This window comes from Balaenoptera musculus, chromosome 12 (assembly GCF_009873245.2).
Source record: "Balaenoptera musculus isolate JJ_BM4_2016_0621 chromosome 12, mBalMus1.pri.v3, whole genome shotgun sequence".
NCBI classification, from domain to species: Eukaryota; Metazoa; Chordata; class Mammalia; order Artiodactyla; family Balaenopteridae; genus Balaenoptera; species Balaenoptera musculus.
Genome location: NC_045796.1, coordinates 10,441,222 through 10,466,376, shown reverse-complemented (window position 1 = coordinate 10,466,376; position 25,155 = coordinate 10,441,222). Strand labels below are relative to the sequence as shown.

General features: G+C 41.0%; 1 protein-coding gene across 1 annotated transcript in view; it reads left to right on the top strand.

Annotated features, from left to right (window-relative positions):
* The window catches only part of ARID1B (AT-rich interaction domain 1B), a 407,354-nt gene that overhangs the window by 357,948 nt on the left and 24,251 nt on the right, over nucleotides 1-25,155 (top strand). The window contains 5 exon segments of the mRNA XM_036872227.1: nucleotides 5,867-6,012; nucleotides 12,830-12,939; nucleotides 13,665-13,823; nucleotides 19,451-19,660; nucleotides 22,851-23,055. Coding sequence (XP_036728122.1) covers nucleotides 5,867-6,012; nucleotides 12,830-12,939; nucleotides 13,665-13,823; nucleotides 19,451-19,660; nucleotides 22,851-23,055 — 830 coding nt within the window.

Sequence of the window (25,155 nt, the reverse complement as noted above, 5' to 3'; positions counted from 1 at the left end):
GCAGTTGGACAGTCCCTGCTCTCGTTACTTGACTCGTGTTTGCTTTTGTCTGGGCCTGCTGGTGGGCTCCTTCCTCCCCTTCCCCTCCCACACCCATCATGAACACATGACTAACTGTCAGCTACACAGAAGGTATTTCTGACTAATTTTGTTATTATAGCATGCCTTCCTGAGTGAAAGGGGTGCGATCGTTTTTTAAAAAGTAGTGTGTGGCTGTGCATCTTTCTAGGAAGCTACAGATTTTTAAGTCATTGGCACTTGCATTTGTTCTTTGTCTTTGGTTTAATGATATAAGCGCCACTTTACCTTCACAGGGTTGATTTCTAGCCAAAGCAACTGGCTTGTTGAGATTATAACATTATTTCCCCACTGGAACTGCAGTTGCATTTGCTGTCACAGGTGTACTGATGGATTAGCCACACCGAAAATGGGCTGCAGTTCGGACAGCTTTCACTTCTGTTTTGATTGTGTTGTTTTGGGGGCAAAGCTAGTGATTTTCATTCTTCAGATATTAGATTTTAAATAATCTTGACTGAATGTGTCCCTCTTGGTACTGCTTTGGAAGAGCTGCTGTGTAACTTAGGTTGAAAGTCTGTTGCACCAGTGATCTGGACACGTACGTGCAAATTATTTGTTTATAAAACCGATTATTTGTGTTTATTAAAATAGGGCATCCTGTGTAATGTTACGTATACGATTGGAGCTCTCCGAGGTTAAACTGCTGGAATTGGGCTTTTCAAAGCTTCAAGTTCCTGGTTCTGATAACTACTGGGCTTAAGTGGGAAAGTACCCCAAGTTTTAGTGTTAGTCTCATTTATTTTGTCAGTAAGCAGTCTTTTCTGGCTTCATAACTTAAACTACATCCATAGTGACAGTACGTATAGAGAAAGATACATATGTTTGGCAGTCATACCGTTGTCCAATAAAGCATGCACCGCTTTATGTTCCTTTGAGCATAACTCAAGAATGATATTTTCAGTGCTAGGATTCTTCAGAGTGGAGCTTCTCTCCGTGTGTCTTTGCCACTAGGACTTTATATAAAGTGGCTTCACTCACGTGGTGTCTATTTCCAAAGCGTTTCTTCTGTCTGTCCCTACCCTCCTCCAAAGAGCTGTATCAGAAATCCATTCATTTTCAAAATAAACATTTCACACTTTCCAGTCTATCCCTACTGAGAAAAAATAGTGGTGATTGCTAAAACAATATGGCCTAAATATTCTTTTAAAGCACGAAAATCATATACAGACTTCATTTTACTTTACATTTTTATTGTAGTTGACTTAAAAACACGATATTTAGAAATGTGTGGTTACTCTGTATTGGATTTCATACTGACATTTTTACCTGCTAAATTCAAACTGTGGTGGGAAGCTGTATTCTCCTTTCTGTTTTCACGGTGAACCATTGGAAATGGTCACTTTAAAATTGGTATTTGCTTCTGGGTTTTTTCCCCCAAAGCCAGCCCCTTTATCGGCAGATTAATGTGTAATGTTTGAGAAATCTCCAAAGCGAATAAAAGGACGAGCTATGAGAAACCACTTGTGTGTGTGTAGACCGAGGAGTGCTGGCGGGAAGTGCGCTGGCCAGCTCCACTTCTGAATCATTCTCGTTGTAATAACCTGCTTTTTGTCATGGAATGACAGATCTTAAGCACTTAGGTCTAGTCCCAACTGAAGACCAATTCAAGTGCCTCTGGTTACTCTGCAAGTCCGGACGTTTACATAGCAACCGCCTACGTCACACCTCGAGACTCCCGAGCCAGCGCAGGGCCGCGTGGTAATAAGCGCCTTGTGATTTGTGGCACCGCCCAACACGGTCGGTTCCACAGGGCGCAGTCCAGTAGCTGCCTCAGCAGCATAACAGCAACAAAACGTTATTTTCCAATGTTTATCACCCCTACCCCCAGACGTTATTGGGCATTCATTGCCACAGCCATTGCGGGTTAGGAATCCGTGCCATCAGGAGAGCGGTCATTCGTAACAAAAACCATCTGAGCCCATAGACCCGCTAGAAACAACATCCCAGCAGTTCACAGACCCAAAGATCAAGGTAGGGCACTTTGCTCTTCCAGGTACAACTTCACGTTTTGGTAGGGTTTTACGTTGAAAATATTTCCCTCATGTCAGTTTGTATTTTTGCCTGTTTTTGTTTTGTTGCTCTTGTTTCCTTTTGAAAACAAGAAAACTGGTGACTTGTTTCTTTGCTCTCCTAATTCCACTTGGAGCATTCCAAATGTTGCTGTGGTCAGAAAGAGAGCTGGTAGTCGGTGAGCACTGCCTCTGGAAAGCGACCAACATCTTCTGAGGCTGCTGTGGTCCTAGTAATGGTAGTCAGCCCAACCAAATCAGCTTTCTATTGTGAGCCCTGGAAATGCTCTTATGTCAGCGACACCACAGTAAGTTGGAGCGCTCGCCCTAGTCAGAGAGGCAACCATCTTATGTTTCCTTCCAAAAAACAAATTGTCTCGATTTCCAAAATTCAACAGAGGGCATTGAAAGCTCTTTTTTAGTATCAAGCCCATTTTGCTTGTTCAAAATTACCAATAGTCTTGGCAGTCATTTCCAAAGCAGTAATGAATAGGATTTCTTCTGTGGCGATGACAGACTGGCTCTCTCCCCCATTTAGACAGGTGGCCAAGTGCTATGCTCGTGGCCGCACGTGCCCTGCTCTCCTGGGAAGGCCCGTTTCCCTCTCAGCTCCTTCCTTGCTTGGATACTACGCAAGAGGCCCGTAGTACCCAGGATAAACTCCCTCCTCAAGGCCGGTGTCCAGGGGGCTGGTCTGTCCACTTCCACTGCCTCTCACTGTGTCCACCTCACTGAGTGAGCCCTCCAGGAAGCCCAGAGGAAGGCACCGCTCTGATTTGTCACTTTCTACACCAAAAGAGGAGTACGGTAGACAAAAGGAAAGAACACAACAGGCTGCTTTGTCTCATCGAGAGTTAGCGTTGTTACAGGGCCCTTAGAGAGAAAGTATATAGCATACTGGGCTGAAATCAGGCTTGGGGACTTCTGTTTCTGCCACTTACTGTGTGTCTTCAGGCAAGTTATTTAGTCTCTGTGATCCTTATTTTCTTTCTCTGTATGTGAACATAGTGCCACCTCCCTTCCTCCAGGAACTTAAAAAATTAAATGTGTAAAGTACCTAGAAATCATGCCACGCATATTTGTAAGTACTTAATAAGTTATTGATGTTATTATCATTATCAGTTCCTCCATGTTCAGATGTAAAAACTGAGGCTAAGAGAGCCAAAGTGATTTTCCCCCTGGATTCCAGTGACAGTGGAAGGTGTCACTAGTGACAGAGTCCAGAGCCCTGGCTTTTCAACCAGACTCTTAAAACTATAGGCATAGTTTAATTGAGGAACGTTGTAACCAGCAACTGACATCCACCACATGGACCTTTAAATCTTTAACTTTTTGTTATTTTAAGTATATTTTTTAAAACCTCTGTTATGTGCACTTTGATCATCTTACAGTGATTGAAGATGAACTGTGCAGACTTGGGGGAGAAATAATAGATTAGAGTTGGGCCTTTGAGGTTACTTAATTGAACCATCTGCCTGATGGATTTTATACTCTGATTCTCTTTTTCCACCTTAGTTATAGACAAGTGTGCTTAAGGAACTGTTAGTTTTATATACACGTTAGTTTCACCACATGTGAAACTGAATTTGGTGGAAGTTTGAAAAGGGGACCATCTTTCAAAATGCCTATGCACAATGATAATGTTCTCTATCAATTCATTCATTTAACAAAGACTTTTTAGTAGCTGTAATGTGCTCATTTGTACTTCTCAGGAGGCATATACACCTATAAGAGCCAAAACATGATCACAAATTATTTTAATATACAAAGGAAAATGCAGAAGCTATAAAGCTATAAAAAGCTATATAGGCACAGAGTCTGGAGAAGGCAGAGCTTCCAGGTCGGAGAATAAGGGCGGCCTTCATAGAGGAGGCTGCCCATAAAGCTGGATCTTGAAGGACAGGTCAGAGCAATCACTGGCTTGGAAGTAGTCTCCACGAAACACAGCCTGTTCATAAGTTAAGGATGCTCTTCATGTGATTTATCAGCTAAGAAATTAAGAGGACAGTCCCCACCGTTGCTACTTGTTTTCCTTTGAAACAGTTACACGCATGCTAAATCGTCTTTTTGAATGAAACACCTCAGAAGAGAACCTAAGATAGTGAAGTCAATGCCAACAGTCTACATTGCTGATGTTTAAGACCCTAACCATATAGGGGTATGTTCATAGCTGCTGGGCAACGTATTATAAGTATTTGATGACCTAGGGGTTAATCGGAAGCCATTGGGTGATCTTGGGCGCACCCTAATGAACTGCCGTCTAGTCCCACCAGCGTTAGTTATTCGAAGGGGGGGTAGGTGAGCTGCGGTTCAGGGCAGAAGTAAGACTCCCTCCCTCCCAGAGCTTCACTCACAACAGTAGCCTCTCAGACTTCTGGAACATTCTTTCCAAACCGTCGTAAGTGTTAGTTTGTACAGAACTTCTCTGAATGGTTGGTAAAATATTTAAAAGAAAGAAAAGACCACTCAAATCTTTGGTACTTTGAATTTTCAGATAGACCATGTTTGAACTTCTTCTACCAAGCAGAAAGTTAAATCCACTGAAAATAGCTACACAAAAAGAATAGTATTTTTTTAATGACTTATGTTAATTTCTTAAAGAATCTCTTACAATTTTTTTTTACTATTATGCATTAAGAGCCACCAAATGACAGTTTAATGGAGGTGGAGCGGTTGTAATTATAATTAGTTTGGAACAGATAAACAACGTGTCTGGGGATTTTTACCTCTCCTATCAGCTCTACTCCTAAGAGTGAACGTTAGTCGCCAAAACTTTGATAAGTTTTTAAATGTATACTATTTACATAAGAAAAGCTTGACTACAACAGTGGAGTCTTTTCAAGATTTTGCCACATTGCCATCATCTTTCTTTTTGCATTGTAATTTTCCTGGGACAATTAAACCTCTTCTCCCCACCTTTCCCTGTCTCATTCCAGCCGTTAGAGACATGACATTATGTGACAGTTGTCTCCTTCAGATCAAAGAATACCCTTTTCCTCTTTGCAAGAGTGAAGAGAAGTTTGTCTTTCCCAGAGCAGAGCGTAGGCACAAAACTAACAAAACTAAGTCACCAGAAAAATGAGTCTGCACAGCAGTGGGGGAGGGGTGCCTGGGAGCCTACTGGGACACGTACAGCCAGTCTAAAAGCTCCCCTGTCTCCTGTCACAGGAGACGTCCTACAAAAGAAGTGGAAGCCTGATGTTTACAGTGTAATTTTAATATAGGGAAATTGATGTGTTTTTAATAGTACCTAATCGCAGAATGTTGAAGGGAGCTTTGGAAATGCTTTCTCCAGTATTCATTATATCAGAAAAGTTAGGTCAAAGAAAAATGTTTTTAAACAACATTTTCACACTGCCCATTCGTTTTTTGTTTCTCGACTTTTGGTTTTCGATGCGAGGCTATTAAGTAGTGTTAATAAAGAGTCAAATCTTTTTAAATGTTAGAAATTAATTTTGCTTGCTTTTGTAATTCCTGTTCTTATTTCAAGTTCCCCTTTTCCTGCTTATATTCCTGTATATAAATTATAACCTGGAACACCGGACATGGTTATCTGTGGAACTTACATTGTTTGGAATTTTTACATAGTGTATTAAATAATTACTTAGCAGTAGAGTTCAGCCTCCCGGTCCAAGAAATAAATTATTTTAAGGGAACAAGAACAATAATGGCCCCACCCCTTGCATAAATGACTGCCATTATGAGAAATGACTGCCGGGGTAAACTGCTGCTACTGTGCGTGGTCAGGATACGTATGCATGTGCTTTCTCTTCATATAGGCAAGGCGGCTTTCCTGGCATGAATCAGAGTGGACTCATGGCTTCCAGCTCTCCCTACAGCCAGCCCATGAACAACAGCTCTGGGCTGATGAACACCCAAGCGCCCCCCTACAGCCTGACGCCCAACATGGTGAACAGCTCGACAGGTAACCTTGGCAGCTCTGTGCCTCTGAGGGCTGCCCTCCCCCTTCCCTCTTCTCCTCGTAGGCTGGTACCCCTGAGAGTATAAAAGCAACCCAAGCAGTCGGATCATTTGGTGAAAAGGGGGAACATACTACTTCTCTGCTGCTTGGATACTTGCTCAATCTATTAAGACTTGAGGATTACATTACATTTTATGTAAATTATTTTTATTCATTCTGTGTTTGTGTAACATGTGGACATATCTCAAGTGTCATTGGAGATGGCTTGCAAAGTATATACACTAAGCTCTTTTTGTCTTTGGGCATTATTAGGAGTATTGGAAGATTCCATGACAAAGTCTGTAGTCTCCATTTGATAGTGGTAGAGATAAACATTTAAAATTCATGTTTCAGAGGAAATGATTGAAGGGCAGGACAAGGGGGTGTTTGAAATAGTTTTTTTTCATTTAGGGAAACTCACCTTTAAATTTACACATGAAAATAGTTGTTTTTATAGGTGCTATTTATAGACTGTCTCTGTTGAGAAATTATACATTTTTAAATGAATTGTTTTAAATTTTTCATGATGTTTAATTTTTTCAGCACACTTTATGATCTCAACAGTTGCATTCTTAACCAAATCCCATCTGATTAGTGGAGTAAGAGTATGCTGTCAGTTTGTGGAAATAACAAAAATGTCTAAAACTGTGCGAATGTTCCACGTTCTTAGGCCCCCAAGGTCCTGAACCCCTTTACAAGCCCCCTATCTAGTGATGGTGAGCACTGCTCTTTAAATGAGAAAACGATGACGTATTTCACCTGACCTGTTAACTTTTTCTGGCACCGACGTTTTGGGTAGGATTCCCTCCTTTAGTTACTACAGAGCTTTGCATAGCCAGCTGTGCGTCCTGCAGTGCTTTATGATGTGTTAGAAAAACACTGTGGAGTCAGAGGCTGGGCTCCTTCTTATTACCTTTTTTCATTTCCTCTGCCTTTCGCTGCCTTTCTGACCTCTCCATCTTTGAAAGACGCCCCAGGAGCTGTTGTTTCTTTGTCAGGAAGGACAGACAGCTAGAGGCTGGGCTTGCATCCCATCTGAGCTTCTAGGGTTGTTGGTTTCTAGGGTCTAATTTAATAGTGCCATTCCCTGATTACTTCTCTTTAAAAGTTTATGGAAGAGGAAAAAATAGAAACTACTGGTGAAAATGAAGCTTTTTAAATAAATAAATCCAACAGCCCTTCCTGATGTTAAACAGGCATTCATCCCAGCAGGTAGATGTTTTTGTTTTTGTTGTTTTAAATTTATTTATTTTATTTATTTTTGACTGCATTGGGTCTTCGTTGCTGCGGGCGGGCTTCTCCAGCTGCGACGAGCGGGGGCCACTCCCAGCTGCAGTGCGCGGGCTTCTCACTGCAGTGTCCCCCCCCCCCCCATCCCAACCCTGTTGCGGAGCACGGGCTCCAGGCACGCGGGCCTCAGCAGTTGTGGCACACGGGCCCAGCAGTTGTGGCTCACTTGCTCAGCAGTTGTGGCTTGCGGGCTCTAGAGCGCAGGCTCAGCAGCTGGGGCGCACGGGCTTAGTTGCTCTGCAGCATGTGGGATCCTCCCAGACCAGGACTTGAACCCGCGTCCCCTGCATTGGCAGGCAGATTCTCAACCACTGCGCCACCAGGGAAGCCCCGAGGTGGATGTTTTTACATTTGAAATGAAAGACAGAAAGCTTGAACTATTAGCTAGCAGCTTCCCTCTCCCTCCCCAGCACTGTCCGAGGTGGCGGTGTATTTGGGTTATGACATTATGTGTTTTGTCTGGCTTGCTGAAATAAAATTACTTCAGAGCGTTGAAACTACACAATGAATTTTCACCCACTATTAGCAATACTCATTTTTCCCTTTTTTTCCTTTGGACCCCAGAGCCACAAAAAATAACCAACAACAAATAGATGCCCTGCCTAAGAAGATTTATGTATTCCTGAGGAATAACCAATTTAATGGAGATTCACAGAGAGGGTTTCTTTTTATTATTATTATTCAGATAATTCAGCTATCTGTTATTTCATACAGAGGAAATGTTCAGTGAAAGGCCATTTATCCTCACAGTCTTTTGTATGGGCTACTAGTAGTATACTTTTTTTTTTTATTGCATTGTGCGTTTTGAAGTATTGAATTTTTAATAATTTAAACATTTATCAAATTTTCCTCTACCCGTTTATGTGATTTGATTCCAGCTTTATTAAGTCAAATGCTACCTGATAGAAAGTAATCATCCAGCATATCCAAGGAATATTGATGATTTAGCATTTACCGTGTCTCTATTGATAGATACATGTGAATCTGCTATAACTGTGTTACAATCTCTGAGGGAAACAGGAATGACAAAGGAACCCAGAATGTGACAGCGTGGCTCCTGATAGGAGTGTTGGTCTGAAGGTGTGCACTTGACTTTTCTAGAGATGGGCCAGAGATGGCTTGGATCATCACCACCTCAGATTACTTGGTTTGGGCCCATGGAGATAAATTACCGGTGACAACAGCAAAGCATTTTCTCCAACAAAGGACACTTTTGGAGAAGGTGCAGATGATACAAGTGATGGCCAGTGGGGTTTTGTGCACCTCAGTTAGCAGCTTTGTGTAGCCGGCATTCCAGCATCCCCTTTGCTGAGTTCAGACAGTTGTGCTGTAGACAGTGTGCAGGGCCAAAACCAGTCCTCCTGTGTAGTGACAAGTTGTTACAAGCCTCAGTGAGCAAGTAATTATTTAAATGGAGTCAGTGTGACTGTGAAGGTGGCACCTCTTTCTTCACTTCAGATGTGGGGAGAAGTGGGATGGTGAGCAGTGGGGATTGTTTCCCTCTGAAGAAGCTTTTGTAAAATACGTAGTTGGACTAAAAGATTAGAATTATGTATTCCTATGGGAAAAGTTATAAATTATGTATAACCTCGTTAAATATACCCTTATATAATACTTGTGTTGTTACATTGTACTTATTTATGTTTCGTTTTATAACATTCATTAGTCGTATACTTATCTGCATGTAAACTGTCACCTTCAAGAAGATATCTAAATGATAGAAAATATATCTACCGCCTGTGATTCTAAGTTTGCCTCACCAGAAGTCACTGTACACAGTACAGGGCATTTCCATCTGAATAACTCACAGATAGTAAATGAGCAGCCATATGCCACTGTGGCCAGGCGCTGTCCCCTTGGAGGTATGTCAGCATAGGGAAATTTCGGGGGGTTCTTTCAAGGCCTTGCTGATCCAGCCAGAGACAAGTGTTTCTCCTGAGCTTTTCTCATACCCTTTGTATGTGTTAAGAGTATTCTTTATATATTTGCCACATATAAAAATAGTCGTGACTATCTACAAATGTATACACGTAGATAGACCCTTTGTGTTTTCAAAAACAAGGAATAAAATATTTTACAGAGTATGGTATATTATTTACCATGAACAGAAAAGATCTGTTTGTGTGTTTCCGGTCCTATTTTACCATCTTCTGGGAATGATTTTGCAGCCTTGCAGGGAGACTAAGTAAAGGTAGCTGGGAGAGTAGGAATGGACGTTTAAGATCCGTTTTACTTGCACCATATGTTCTTTATGTTCTTTTTGAATATATTAAATCCAGGTGGAATAACTGCCTTAGGACCTTGACCCACACTTACTCCAAGAAGTCATTCAGCTCTAAATTCCAATGGTAAAGCCAGAGGCTACTACTTGAAATGTATTTGCAGTACTCACACAGCACTTTCTGCAGTCAGAGGTTCTTTACTGCCCCTTTTTATGTCTGAACTTTACATGCTGGATTACTGATGTCAAGAGGAGGAATAACAGTGACGTGATTTAATAAATCCTTATAATATTGGTGGTCTTTCTCTTCTGGGAAAGAAGAAAAAAATAGTGCCCCTGGAGTAACAGTGCCCTGGGAAGCATATGGCTCTTTGCAGTATTCACTGAGAATTCTGGTAAGAAGTCAAAAATAAGCATTTGAACAAAAGGAATAGTAAAAGCCACAGTAAGGAAAGACCTTATGATCCGTTTAGTAAAATAAAACTTACATCGTAAGGCAGGAGTACTAAGTAAAGCTATTAGTCTATATTCTATCCTTATTTATCTCTCAAAATAATATAGCATTGTAATTTTTAAATTTTATTTATTTATTTGTTTGTTTATTTTTGGCTGTGCTGGGTCTTTGTTGTTGTGTGCGGGCTTTCTCTAGTTGCAGCAAGCAGGGGCTACTCTTCGTTGCGGTGCGCGGGCTTCTCATGGCGGTGGCTTCTCTTGTTGCGGAGCACGGGCTTTAGGCACGCGGGCTTCAGTAGTTGTGGTACGCGGGCTCTAGAGCGCAGGCTCAGTAGCTGTGGTGCACGGGCTTAGTTGTTCCGCAGCATGTGGGATCTTCCCAGACCAGGACTCGAACCCGTGTTCCCTGCATTGGTGGACGGATTCTTAACCACTGCACCACCAGGGAAGTCCCAGCAATGTAATTTTCGAAATATGTTTGCATACCCTGAATGCCCATTTTAAAATATATAATAGAAAATGAAGAAGTTTGGGGAATTTCAAACCAATATACATGCTTATATTTATCTAAGTGTGATTTTTAAATCACTGTGAATTGTCATTAATTATCATAATACAATATTGGCCTAGTTCTTTATGCTAAAAAAATCGCCTTTTATGTACATTAACACATTTAATGCATGAAGAAGGAATTAGAAAGAAATTACTATTTTTCAAAAATAATATTCAGGCATAATTTATTATAAATGCTACCAAACTATCTGTTACAACCTTAGGAGGAGCAGGACTTAAGCTGTGTGTCCATGGCTTTGCCACTTTCTCTGGAATTGTGGCTGTCGTCCCTTTGAACCCACTCGGGGAATAACTGGCAAGGACATGTGGACTTTCATAAAGAAGCCCCTCTTTCCGTACTCATCCTGCTTTCTTTCCCCTTCTCTTCTTCTACAAAGGGGGTTTCCTAATGTATAGATTTACTGATTCCTATCTCGCTAGACGCAAGAGGTAAAACTGCACGAAAGCAATCCACTCCTTTGCACGAGGCTGTCTTCTTGGTGTAATATCTCTCAGCTGCTTTTTTGAGGTTTCACACGTTCACAAAAATAACAGCATTTTTAGCTGATCCCAATAGATTTTTCTCTGCAGCTGCATCACTTGAAAAAGCTTTTTGTTCCAGTTCTTAAAGTCTAAGTATTGAAAGTAATTTGGAAAAAAACAAAAAAAAAGAAAAACATCCCAATTATGATTTGTGTGTGTGGTGATGACTTCAAGGGCTGACTGGGCTGCGAATGGGCTTTGAAAAACAAGCCAACGTGCCCGTGGAAAACACAGGCATTTCAGCGCATCATTGAGCGTGCTGATGTAAACTCACAGGCACGTGCCTGGGTAGGCTTTTTTGGCAGGACCTCTGGTCTCAACCTGCAGTGATGCTAACGATATTAGCAAATTAGCACCACAAAGCTTGCCAGCTAATTCGCCAGAGCCCTGCTCACTCTCTCACTGCTGTAATTAAAACTAATTATTTTCTAAAACATAGTAATACACGAATATGTGCAATAATCATTTTGTAGTGGGCAATCTGTGGAGCCTTTTTTTAAAGCTTTTTTTTTTTTTTTTTTTTTTTTTTTTGCACATTATGCTGCATGTGCACTGCCGTGGTTGGGCCAGCACGTTGATTTGCAGAATGTAAAATGGGTCCTGTTCATAAAACCTCAAGGTTTATTTTATTTTGAAATGGGAATGTTTTCGGTTTTTCACTCATTTACAAGGCTCGTGATTCTCTCCCCTCTCCCTTTTCTCCTTCCACCTCTCCTCCCTCTGCCTCCTCACACAGCTGTGTGGTTGTGACACTCACAGCCCAGTGCTGTGCAGATGGTTTGCACAGTGGGGTTCTGTAGAAATTCAGCTGTTATTCCCTGGATATCTACACTGATTCCCTACTGTAGCCTTGTTCTTCCTTTAAAAGGAAATCTAAATCCATATTCTTGACTTGAAAATAACTAGTAGTATTTGCAGTAAATGCCTGTAAATCCGTTGTTCTTTGGTGAACCTTTCATTCTAAAGCCTAAATGAACTTGATTGAATTTCTGAGCCAGGAGCTAGAAAATGAGTTTTGCCTGGGATCGTAGGGTTGACTTGAGCTGGTGCGGGTGTCTAACCTGGGCATTTGAGCTGAGGCTGAGGACTGATCCGTGTATGCACTGCACCAGAATGAAAGGAAACCAGCCCCATTGCAAAATAATTAGAAATCCTCTCCTTCAAAAATTACTTTTGATTATTGTTTTTGAAGTCATCTGTTACAACCATCTTCCATTATTGTAGCCTAGGCCATATGTAATAGGTGCGATTTTCAAATGAAACAATATAAAGTGGTAAATGATTTTACAAACTATGGATTATGTGAATTTAGGAAGTTAAGAAAGCAATAAATCCTCTAGTCAACCAGTGAAAATAGACATATCCAGCATTTGAACCCCTCATGAGCAATTTAGACACTGGGCATATTTCTACTTGCACCTACTCTATTAAAGCTGTAATAATTTTGAAAAACTAATATTGATAAAAGTTGACTTTCAGTGTCTTAGGTCTTGAGTAAATGATTGCTTTTTTTCCCCCTAAGATGAAAAAGGATTGCCAGAATGTCATGCTACTTAGATTTCAGAAATGAGTATTCTCTGAGTTACAGTTTCTTTCTCCTTTTTTCTTTCCTTCCTTGGAGGGAAATTCGGGTGCCCCATCACTCAGTAGCTTGTGTTAGCGGGAGCACGGCCTGACACATCACATGTATAATCCCAAACTCTTTCTCCTGTTTTCGATTAGCATCTATGGGTCTTGCAGATATGATGTCTCCTGGTGAATCCAAACTGCCCCTGCCTCTCAAAGCAGATGGTAAAGAAGAAGGCACTGCACAGCCGGAGAGCAAGTCGAAGGTATTCCTCTCTCCCCTGCACGCGGTGTGGGGTCTGCTCACTGCAGCTGCCGTGTGGCTCTCTCCTCACTTTTTTTCATTTGGTTTCTTCTCTTCCGCATGCCTCCATCTTGTGCGAAACGTTTGCAGTCTTCTTTCCCCGCCCCCCTCATGGTGTGGATCTGAAAGTTACTAGTTCTTATGGCATTTAACTCGTGGCTGGGGGAGAGGGGTGGGAGGGACAGGACCCACCCAGAGAGATGCTTCGGGGGTGGGGAGAAGGAAGGGATCTTGCCTGGTTGGTACTTGAAGCCATTTTCTCTGCCTTCAGTTTATAGCTTCCTGTTTTGGCCGCCTCAGCAACAACAACATACTTAATATTTTGCTTTCCTACCTTATTTGATAAATAAGGTGAACAGCTTTTTTTTTTTTTTTTTTTTTCCTTTCTTTCTTTCATAAGGGGTAACCCATGCTTAGCATCCCATGTAAGCTTGAAGTAAGCATGGTGGCTTAGTGGTCTTATCCAGCATCCAGCAAACTTACCAAGTCATACTAATTAAGAATGTTGTTCTAATACTTTTATATGTGTGTGTGGTTTTGTGTGTTTGTTTGTACATGTCTTTATATATATATATATCTATTATATATAAAAATTAGTCTGTTAAACTGGATGTGCTTTTTGTTATTTTAAATAAAGTTTGCCCTACCTTTGTCATTTTTTTTTTTTTTTTTTTTTCTCTACCACAGGATAGCTACAGCTCTCAGGGTATTTCTCAGCCCCCAACCCCCGGCAACCTGCCAGTCCCTTCCCCAATGTCCCCCAGCTCTGCTAGCATCTCCTCATTTCATGGAGATGAAAGTGATAGCATTAGCAGCCCAGGCTGGCCAAAGACTCCGTCAAGCCCTGTAAGTGGCTCTGGTTTTTTGTTTTTTGTTTTTGTTTTTTTGGGGTTTTTTGATAATTAATTCTATTTTAATGCTTGCTTATTTATTTGTTTTATAAGACTTTTTCTTCATAATTTATCCATGAAAGGGTTTTCTTTATAGTAGTAACAAAATGAGTAAAGTTTGTATGCATCATACATAAGTTGATCGCTGGTAATGAAACCACTGATATGAAGAAGCGTCTCTATACGAAGCATGTGATTGTGTTACTGGGTCCAAACTCCTTCACACAATGACTTTGTTTAAATGTCTAATCCATTGTGCGCTTATAGAAGATCTTTAAAATGAGTTAACTGTCCATTTACATGGGAACTAATAGCAGCCATGGAGTATATGATAAGTTTGGCCTTTGGCCTAAATCTTTCATCGGCTATTGTGTCTGAAACATCTTATTTCAAAACTGCCTATCTTGAAAATATAAATATTACACTCTGGGCACAGTTTAGCATATCATCAGCCAGGCTTTGTTTCAATCTACTTGTCAGAAATTAACAGAAAAGTTGTTGAAATGTTAGTGCATGCGAATATTTGGAATGCTACTCTTAGATTAATGTGTGCCTACATTAGAATCAGTTGAGATAGAAAAATTATATCCTGCACAAGCCTGCTCATAATCTTGAAATTAAGTGTTGATTTCATACGATATTTTAAAAAACAAAAATGGAAATGTGCATATAAGGGAATTTTTTCAACCTTAATATTCTTCTGTCTGTAGAGCTAGGCCTTTATTTTCCTACTAAAGAAATTAATTCTGTGCCATTAAAAAAGAAGAAGAATGGCACTGTAGTAACCTTTATTTTACATTCATATAAGGAATCAAAAGATCTTAAAAAAAAAAAAATCTTAACATGCAATTACTTGCCAAGCAGGCTTAATTAATGCGCTAATTTTTGCAAGACAATGTATTGAAGAGCACAGCTCAGGAAAAGCAAGTTGGAGGGAAGAAGACTCTAACTGCAGAATCTGGCAATCTAGTCAAAACCCCAAAAAGGAGGCTGCTATTAATTATCCATTCGCTGGTTTAAACAGATAGAGCTGAAGGTTTGAAGACTTGGTAGTTCCAGTAAATGTTTGTAAAATTCATGTGGAGCTCTAGTATAACCAGCATTTTCCTTTTCAGAGGAAGAAAGGGCAATATTCGCTGTTACCTCCTTTGTAGACATATGTTTCGCTTTTTCAACAACCGAGATGAAATGAAAAATGCTTCTAATATGGATTAAGTAGAACTAATGGAAGAGAGAGTGCAGCTCCTTAATTCTGATATCTTTGTGTTACTTGCTTTGAGTCTCAGAAGGCAGCCAACATTGGGGGGCGGGGGGGCGGTCCCATAATCTACTTTGGTGTTTTGTTTTAATCATAGAAAAAGTGTTTTTGAATCAGTGATACTCTCAAGTTAACAGATAGAACCCCAGCTATAACTTTTCAAAAACATTTTGTTTATTGGCTCAGAGGGGAAGATTTCAGAGGTTGAAAATATCTTTAAAACCTTAAGATAATAATTAAGAATAATAATTTATTAAAGACTACTAATAGACCATATTATAGGTTTAAAATTTCCATCTTGCTGATTTCTGAATTATAAAGAATGATTGAGATATTGGTTTCAAGTTCCTAGTCACATTATCTCTATCCAATAAGTCCTGTAGGAAACTATTATCAAAACCCTCCTTTCTACTTAAATACGAGAAAAAAGAAAACTGAATTGTTGATTTCATTAATACTTCTACATACATTATCTCTCCCTGTACCATAACCATTTTTTTGTTTAAGAATTTACAAGCAAACTTCTGCCTCCAGTCTTAGAACAAGGGAACAGCAGGAGATGTGGTTTGAGGTAGTGGGAGGTGTTACAGATTGCTCTGTATTGAAAAAACAGCACCACCCTCTAATGAGATGCTCATTCAAGAAAGGAACTAAAGGAGATTGTTATGAAGGACCCTAAGATTATCTCTGCTATCAAATCACTGCAGATATATATTGAAGAGTATTTAACTTCTCTTTCTGAGATACAACTTTAACTTGTACTTAAAATTGCTCCTAACGGTGTTTCTAATAAAGCCTATCTAATAGCAGGCCTGAAATGGACTAAATAGCAAAGATGTTCTGTGCTTTGACAGTGTGCCATGGACCAGCACTGTTTTGTTACAAAACATTCTAAAATAAAAATAAACATTTGCACATACACATGCATATACACATATTACCAGGCATATGGTAAAGACTGCTGAAATGTAAATCTGCTTCAAAGACTTGAGGAAAAGTGTACTTATAGACTTAATTAAGTTATATGCAAGGAAAACATTTGTGGCACCATAATAATGTCTTGCTGTAATTTTTCAGCTATCTCCATTTCTTTTTCTTGCCTCCACGACTGTTTCATGCAGTAGGATACAATTTTTACAACACCAAAGCAATATGAGGTGGTGCTAGTGGCCTGAAAAAGTTAACCAGCTTTCCTCAGGGCTAGTTTTTTTGCCCATTGTCAGTGGGTAGAGTGTAAATGACATTTATCCAAAGGTCACATCATAATTAACGTCTCTGAACAAAAAAAGTATGTTTTCAGCCTGATCAGTGATAAAGTGTATAGTCTTTATTTCCTAGGGCTTTTGTTTCTCTTAATGTCCTTTTTCTCTATTTGGGCACCCAAATACCAACTTTGGGAATGGGCTAGTGTGCAGCCCTGGAAGCTGGGAATGGAGATGTTACTTGCCCACCAATCCCTTCTCAGCTTTCAGTCTTATTAGATTGTGTCCACATTCACTTAGCACTTCACTCACTGAAAGCCTGTTTATAGAATATTTTAATCAGCTGTTAATTCTTACTTGGATGGTGCTAGACTTTTCAGACCTTGTTCATTTGAGTATTCACTCAGAACAAATAATGTACTGAGTACCTTCAGTGTGCTGTCACTGTTGGTGGTTCAAGATCAACGCAGTTCCTGCCTCATGGAACGTAAAGTCTAGTCAGGAGAGTGGAGGGCAGACAGCTAATCCCGCGCAAAACATAGGCCTTTACGCACTGTGAGGCCAGGTGCCACCAAGGACAAATAAAGCCTGCGATGATGATTCAGACCAGGGAGCCGGCATCAGGGGAGGCCTCTTCTAGGACCTAACAAAACTGAGGCTTGACCACTTTCTTTTCATACAGATGCATTTTTTTACATTATGGCACCATAAAATGCATTTTTGAAGATCTAAAAACTACTAGAAGTAAAACAATTCTATTAAAAACTGTTATCTTCATTAAGGTTTTCTAATTTTATGAGAACAAATTGAGATATGTAGAAGTTAATTAAACTTAAGTTCACTTAACAAAGAAAGGTAAGAAAAGTTAAAATATGGATAGTCAAGCTAAGTCATTACTTTAGGCCGGTTTCAGGTTACGAGAATCCACTCCTTTCATAGATAGGAACAAACACTTCACAGTCTCACTGCTTGGGTCACGATTAACTTTCTCCTGGAGCCCTTCCACAGTTTGGGTTTAGAGAGGACCTGGCCCGGAACAGCAGCTGGATCTTTTACTCGGGATGTTGGCGGAGCACCTAGAAGTGATTGTAAACTGAAACGACTGATTTTATATCTCTTATTTTTAAATGGAATCTCAGACTTCTCCTCTCAGTTCTTCACAGATGAAATGCAAGGGGGAGGTTCATGGTGGTGGTTTTAATTGATTTTAGGTGATAATGGTTTTTTCCTCTGGTTCTTCTTTCAAATTTTTATTTTTTTAAAAAAAGGATTGGGTCCATTGTTTTCAGCGTACCTCCCAATAAAGACAAAGTTTCAAAATGATGATTTGGAAACCTCCTGTTCGTAACTACCTCATTAACGATGACAAAGTTTCTGAAACGTTCCCAGTATGAGAACGCGGTGTAAAATGTGTTAGAACAGTTTCTTTTCCTAGTCAGATATTCCTTGGGTGTGAGAATATGGTAAATAAATTTTAAAAACTTATTTGGATATGGAGTATGTCCCCTAATCGTGTATGTACGTGAGTTTACAGACATGCATGGGAACGTGGATACACACTTTAAGTTCTCATCTACAGTAACTTTTACGTGACTTGCCCTTTAGCTTCAGCATCAGTTTAAATTCTAAAAGATCACGTTATTTTTTTATCCTACCACTCTACTTTTTTTATTTACATCAACTGTATTACCCAGTTTTATATATTTTATGTAAAGATTTTATGCTTCAATAATTCTAAAGCTGAAGGCTTAAAATTTTAGTCAGAACAGCTTGGGAAAATTACATGTTAATTGGAGGGACCTCTGCCACTCACCAGCTTGATTAGTTTCATTCTCAAGCATCCTTTCTCAGGCCCTACCACCACCACTGCCCCCATTTCAGCAGTATGTTTAAAATTATCTTGCGCTAAATATAATGAAAAAGAGTTAAGAAAAACTCCATCTAAAATAAGAGCTGTACACTGCAAATGACAACCTAGTAAATAAACATGACTAAATGAAGTATATTATTATTCCAAGGAAATCTTTATCGAGACTTTGCAAGTGGTTTTGCACAATAATCCCGGAGTTGCAGATATTACAAGTGCACAAATATTGTTACAAATACAGAGACATAAAAGAAAGGAAAAATATACAGTTGGGCTTTTTATGAAATCTGAGTTGCAGATATTACAAGTGCACAAATATTGTTACAAATACAGAGACATAAAAGAAAGGAAAAATATACAGTTGGGCTTCTTATGAAACAGCAACTTTTGACATTTTAGAATCAAATACATAGTTAGAAAAATAAAAGACCAAGAATTAGAGCATCAGTATAAACCAAATGGGCACATGAAAGTAAACGTGTGTATTTATCCATAGATATGCTGGGAGTATGAAATAGCACATGTCTTTGTGATTAACACATGGTTGCTTAAGAAATGTATTAAAATAACTAAACAGCCCCTTAACCTTGGCAGAGAAGTTCAAGAAATCTTAAGTCGGGAAAGCAGGTCATTATGAGCGAATGCCAGAGCTTTAGCTGGCCATTAGTTTACAAAGCTCTCCAGTGTAGAGCCCACACACCACTGGGTCCTGTGACACGTGACCTACCTTATATTTTTCAGCAAGTACCACGTGTTTGCTCTTCCTCCATATGATTTAGTTTTAATGAAGACACACATTGGCTATCCATATTTTGACAAGGAAATGTAGGAGTCCATGTAGTTTTTTAGGGCTCTATAACATTACGTGTGAAATTTTAAATTCACTGTGATCATTCAATGAGCTAGCACCCTATTGTTTTTAAAAATGACGCGAGGCGTCATTGGAATCTTGCCTTCTGGGATTCAACGCTTATATCGATAAAGTAAAAAAGGTTTTTGTTCCTTTCTTTTTGTTTTTCACGTATATAAAAGGGGGAGTTTGGGCCCTTTGTTTAAAGTCAAAGTAAATTCTTAATTAAGACAATGTATACTTTGTGCCTGAACTAGTAGCCTTCATTCCTAATTGTTGTGTGATAGCAGTAGTTTTTAAATTTCTTCTCTTCTTGTATTTGGTAGCTCATTACTTTTTTCTCACCTTCTTCCCTTTCCCTCTGCCCACCCATGCCCCATCTCCAAATGCTCCTTCTGGGCTCTAGAAGTCCAGCTCATCCACCACCACTGGGGAAAAGATCACAAAGGTGTATGAATTGGGGAATGAGCCAGAGAGAAAGCTGTGGGTAGACCGATACCTCACCTTCATGGAGGAGAGAGGCTCCCCGGTCTCAAGTCTGCCTGCGGTGGGCAAGAAGCCCTTGGACCTGTTCCGACTCTATGTCTGCGTTAAAGAGATTGGAGGTTTGGCACAGGTGAGAATGAATGAATGAATGAGGAGATGCTATAGATAAGCTCTTACAGCAGCTTTCTTTGAATATACAGACTCGAATTTTTTTCTCACAAAGAAAAAGCGAAGCCCCTGGGAAGGTCGCCTTTACTGGGATCCATGTTCATGTGCTGCAGGGGGAGAGTGCTGGGGCCAGGGACCTGGATCCGCTGCCCACTCGCAGAGTGACCTCAGTCATTTATATGGATCTCAATCCTCATCTGTAAGATGAGACATTTGGGCTAGATTTTGCTTTCGGGTCCCTGACAGCTCCAGAATTCTACTGAATCTGTCAGAATTTCATAGAAAATAAAAATGTTTTGCAAATGACTAAATTGTCTAGATTAGATATAAATCAAGTTCACTGTTTCCCTCTATCCAGAGCAATTTAGCAAGAAAGCTAAGCCATACTTCTAAGACCACGTCCACTGTACCTGGGCGACAAGAAGACCAGTGCTGTCCCTTTTTCACAGGGCTGGGACTGGCATGGGCACAAGTGGCACCCGGAGTGCAGAATTCCAGAAGGCGCTCATTTTGGGGTTGTGCAGATGCCTCCTCTGCACTTCCCCTTTCAGTTTTGTACCCTAGAGGCCACAGTTTCCTCACCCTAGTCTCAGCCCAGTTTTTAGCATTGAGTCTGGTTTATGTGTCCATGTCCCGAAGTAGAATGGGGAAAGTGTCTTAAGGGGTGAGTGCCCACTGCGTTCTGGGCACTGTGCTTTTTCTTGTCACTTTTTTTCTCAATACCCATGAAATGCAAGGTCATCAGCCCTGAAGAAGAGATGTAACAAGATGAAGTACAGTCGTCCCTTGGGATCCATGGGGGATTGGTTCCAGGACCCCGACGAATACCACAATCCTCAGAGCTCGAGTGCCTTGTTTATATAACCTACACACAACCTCCCGTATACTTTAAATCATCTCTAGATTACTTATAATATCCAATAAAATGTAATGCTATGTAAATAGTTGCTGGTACAAATGCAAGTTTTGATTTTTGGAACTTTCTGGACTTTTTTTTTTTTTTTTGATACTTTGAATCTGAAGTTGGCTGAATTCACAAATGCATCACCCAGGGACACGGAAGGCCGACTGTACAATGTTGTGGCCCAGGGATTCTCAGGCTAGGTGGTGAGGCCAGGTCTGTCTGATTGCAAAACGCAAGCCCTTTCATTTGCCTGTAGTTCTCAGACCTAGCTGTTAATTAGCATCACCTGGGAGGATTTAAAACCTGTCAATACCTGGGCTCCCACCCAGATCAGTGAAAGCAGCTGCTCGGGCCTCAGGTGGTGCAGGGCCTCACTATCCAAAGGCAGGTCATCTAATCCACAGGTATCACTGAGGGCCCACCCTGGTCTCGGTGCCACACAGCTCTTGGGGATGCAGGAGAGGCCTTTGTCCTCAGCCCTCCCTGAGGTGCCTCCTCCCACCCGAGACCTGAGGCCTACAACTGAAGCAATCAGAGCTTGACTCCAGACTGCCTGATCAGATGGTGAATCACAGGATGCAGACCAGGTGTGAGTGGTGGTCAGTGAAGGGAGAGGTCAGGATACACACCTCTCTCCTGCACTTAAACCCTCTGACCTTTCCCCTCTGTACCTGGACACCCCTGACCTTTCCCCTCTGAGCATAGACCCCCCCCCCCGACCTTTCCTCTCTGCACCTAGACACCCCTGACATTTCTCCTATGGGCATAGACTCCCCTGACCGTTCTTTCATTACACCTAGACCCCCTGACAGCTTTTTTTAGAATCCCCAGGACGCTAAACAATCGGGTTTCACCCGTCACAGCAGCGTAGGGACGGTCTGGACACCTCACTCTGTCAGTAGTGTGTACTCCCAGGTTGGGTCTGTGAGCAGGACTCTGCTGGCTTAGCTAATGAAGCTGCTTGAATGTAGCCGTGATTCACAGTGGGGAGCTCCTTGGCAGCGTTGTTGCTCACACCCTGTCTTGCGCTCTACCTGGTGGCCATCAGGTGCGGTTGGAATAGGTGCTGCAGCCACAGATAGGTCAGCTCATTCAGGGTGCTCTGCTTCAGTAAGCGCATTCAGTAAGCGCTCTGCTTACTGTTTGGGAAGCAATTGCAAGCCTGCTTGTGGCAGCCTGGCATTAAGTAACAAAAATGGCATTAAGCATTCCCAAGAGTATTCCGTGGTTTATCATGCACCATTTAGTACTAAGTAAATGGACATGAAGAGCTTTGTGAGAAAGTCTGAATCCAAAAATTGAACATTTCATTAAAACTCACCGTCCCCTTAACCTATGCTACTTAACACAGGAAACGTCTAAAGGCAAAATATTCCCCAAGTATTGGCAGGCCTTCACGTTTCCTTCGTGTGTCGACGTCATGTAGCTGTGTTCCCATGTGGGAATCAAAAGGTTAAAATAATTCCTCAAATCCTTTTATAACGTTTGAGGATTTCCTTCGTTTTTTCTCTTCTCTTTTTGCAGTTGTGTTCCCTCCACCCGAAGTGTGAGTGGGAACACTGGGTAGTCCTGTGCAGCCCTTCCCAAGCCCACAGGTGCTGCCACGTCGGCGACCTGGTGGCTCCACAGCTCAGACAGGGCTGCTGGCTTCGGCCGGGCTTTTAAGTTGGGGTCATTTGGCTGGGGCCTTATTCACCCAACACCACAAGAAAGCCTCGTGAGAGGCTGGGCGCGGACCGAAATTATAGGCTCATCTTTCCGGAAGCTTGCGGCTGTTGGAAGAAGATATTGTTTTTCATATTAAGGCTCAAACACTTAAATTGCAAAATAGTTCTGTTATTGCTTCTTATATTAGTTTTTAGACACCTTTTTTTTTTTTTTTCTTTTAAGATAAGAGGTGGTATGGGGATGAGTGTGAGTGAAAGCGTACATTTGCTCTGAGGTAAATTGCTGGGCCCGGACGGCACCAGCTCTGGAAGAGCGTGAGGCATTAGAAGATGCACCAGGTAGAAGAATCTCCACGAGCAATGCTTTTTATGTAGCTATCAGCAGGTTCCTTAATGGTTTTATAACTGTAAATGCTGTCTGTGCACTACTGAGTGGGAGTAATGAGCATTAGTTAAAAGAGGCAAGTGAAGAAAAAAAAAACTAAACCAAGACATTAAGTGCTTTTTTTTGTCTCCTGGCTTTAAACAAGCCACTTTGCTGCAAACCAATGATCCTGCCTTTTTTTTTTTTTTTTTGCCAGGTTAATAAAAACAAGAAGTGGCGTGAGCTGGCAACCAACCTAAATGTTGGCACTTCAAGCAGTGCAGCGAGCTCCCTGAAAAAGCAGTATATTCAGTACCTGTTTGCCTTTGAGTGCAAGACTGAGCGAGGGGAGGAGCCCCCGCCGGAAGTCTTCAGCACGGGAGACACCAAGAAGCAGCCCAAGCTCCAGCCGCCCTCTCCTGGTAAGTGGTGGTGCTGCAGCGGTAGCGGCGGGCGAGCCGGGGACCCCGCCCCCATGGAGCCCCTCCCAGGCTCTAAGAAGGCCGCTCAGAGTAAAGCAAGCAGAGCAAACTGGGATCTTAGAGAGCCAGGGGTGTTCTGTTCTGTCTTGTCTATTTAGTTAGACCCCGTTGGCAGTGCTTAAAGGAAGAAAGAATAAAATTTGGGGTATTGTCTTTGAAGGTACTGTTCTTTTGCTTTACCTTTTTTAGTCAAAAGTAGACTCTGGAATTCTGAGTTTTATACCTTTATTCCTTATACAGTTATTTTAAAATATTCCATCTAACCGTCAAAATAAGTCTCCCCAATAACCTGTGCTAATACTGGAAACGCCGCCCTGCAGATTTAACAGCCAGCTTCTACCAGCTCTGCCTCTGTCAGAGACACTCCGATTTGTACGTTAACAAAATGGAATTTGGACTTAGTTTTTAATGTCCCCTGCCAAGCAAGTTTTTGCTTGTAGGGAATTCAGCAAACTGTCATGATAAAGGTCTATATAGCCCTATTTCTGAGAAAGAGTAGTCCAGTTAACTTTGACCCCAAGGTCAGGAATCTTAAAATACTGCTTAGGAATAATGGTGATTCACTTAAATTCTCATAAGCAAAATCATATTGATGATACCTGCCTTCTCTCCTATCTCTTCACCCAACTGTTGGAGATCCTGCCATTCTTTCAGCTCTCCCGCTAGCTTTTGTTCTGCCTGTTAGTGTTTCAAATTTGATATTACTGAATCATTGTATTCTGATAAATACGATATTAGAGATGGGAAGAAACTTGCATCATCCTTACTTCTGGGTGGTGACCTCACTCAAGTTAAATTTGATCATTCTGTTGTCTGTTTCTGGCTGTGTCCAAGCCCTGGGATGGTCCACGCTTAGTCACACTATCCTACATACAAGATGGGGCTGATTGTACCTGCCACTTCCCCCAGCAGAGGCTTTTCTGCAGTCAAATGATCATAGCTCATTGCCAGTATTTCTTGAGCACTTACAGTGTGCCAGACGCTCTTCTAAGTGCTTTATCATTTAACCTTCATATTAGCCCTGTGATAAAGATACTGTTCTAAAATCCCTGAGAAAACTGAGGCACATAAAATCTAAGCAGACTGATATACACTAATTTGTATGAAATAGATAACTAATAAGAACTTGCTGTATAAAAAATAAATAAAATTCAAAAATTCAATAAATAAATAAATAAATAATCTAAGCAGACTGGCCCATTGTTGCTAGTGAGTGGAAGAACCGACCTTTGATCCCAGACATCTGGCTCTAGCATTAGAGAGCTACACGTACCTACTACACCTGTGTTTAAAGTAGCATTGCAATAGGTAAACTGTTTACACATAGGATGTGGTATCTGTGAGCCAAAGAAAGGAGTTGTTTCTCCTTTAATTATTCCCTCTAGCTGACATCTGGATGGCGATGCTAATATCTAAGGCCACTTAGAGATCTCAAATAAATACTTTTTAGGCCCAAGGTGCACTTGTAATGAGCATACCTAGATATAGATCTGTTGGTTCTAAATACAAATAGAGAAGTCCTGCTCTCTAACCCCCACCCTTAAAGATTCACAGCCTTTGCCAGTTATGGTGTACTTTAAAAACTGTGAAATCTAATTTCGAAAATCTCACAACATTAACAAGCTGCCTATGAACAGCTCTGAAACCATTTTTCCAAAATAAAAACCCGGTGGGGTGTAGGGACCAAAGTGGCAATGTCTGCAAAGATCTAAAGGTATATTTTATTTGCCAGGAAAGAACTCATGTCACTGAATGGTCTGCACTTCTGTATGGAGAATAGCTCTCCCAGTGTGCATCAGCTTCAGCACAAGAAATCCTGCTGAGGTATAGATAGTTCAGAAAGTACAGGGCCTGTTCTCCTAACAGTCAGCTCTTTCCTTTCCCCCCCTTTTTTTTTAAACTACCGTTTTTATGGCAACATTATCGCTTTAACTGCACAAAAGAGCTTGGATTGCAGATGCACTTCTGATAATACATTCTTCTTAGTGGTCCAAATGGAGCCCAAGTCCTGTGAAACAGGAAGCAGGGGAGGAAAGCTTC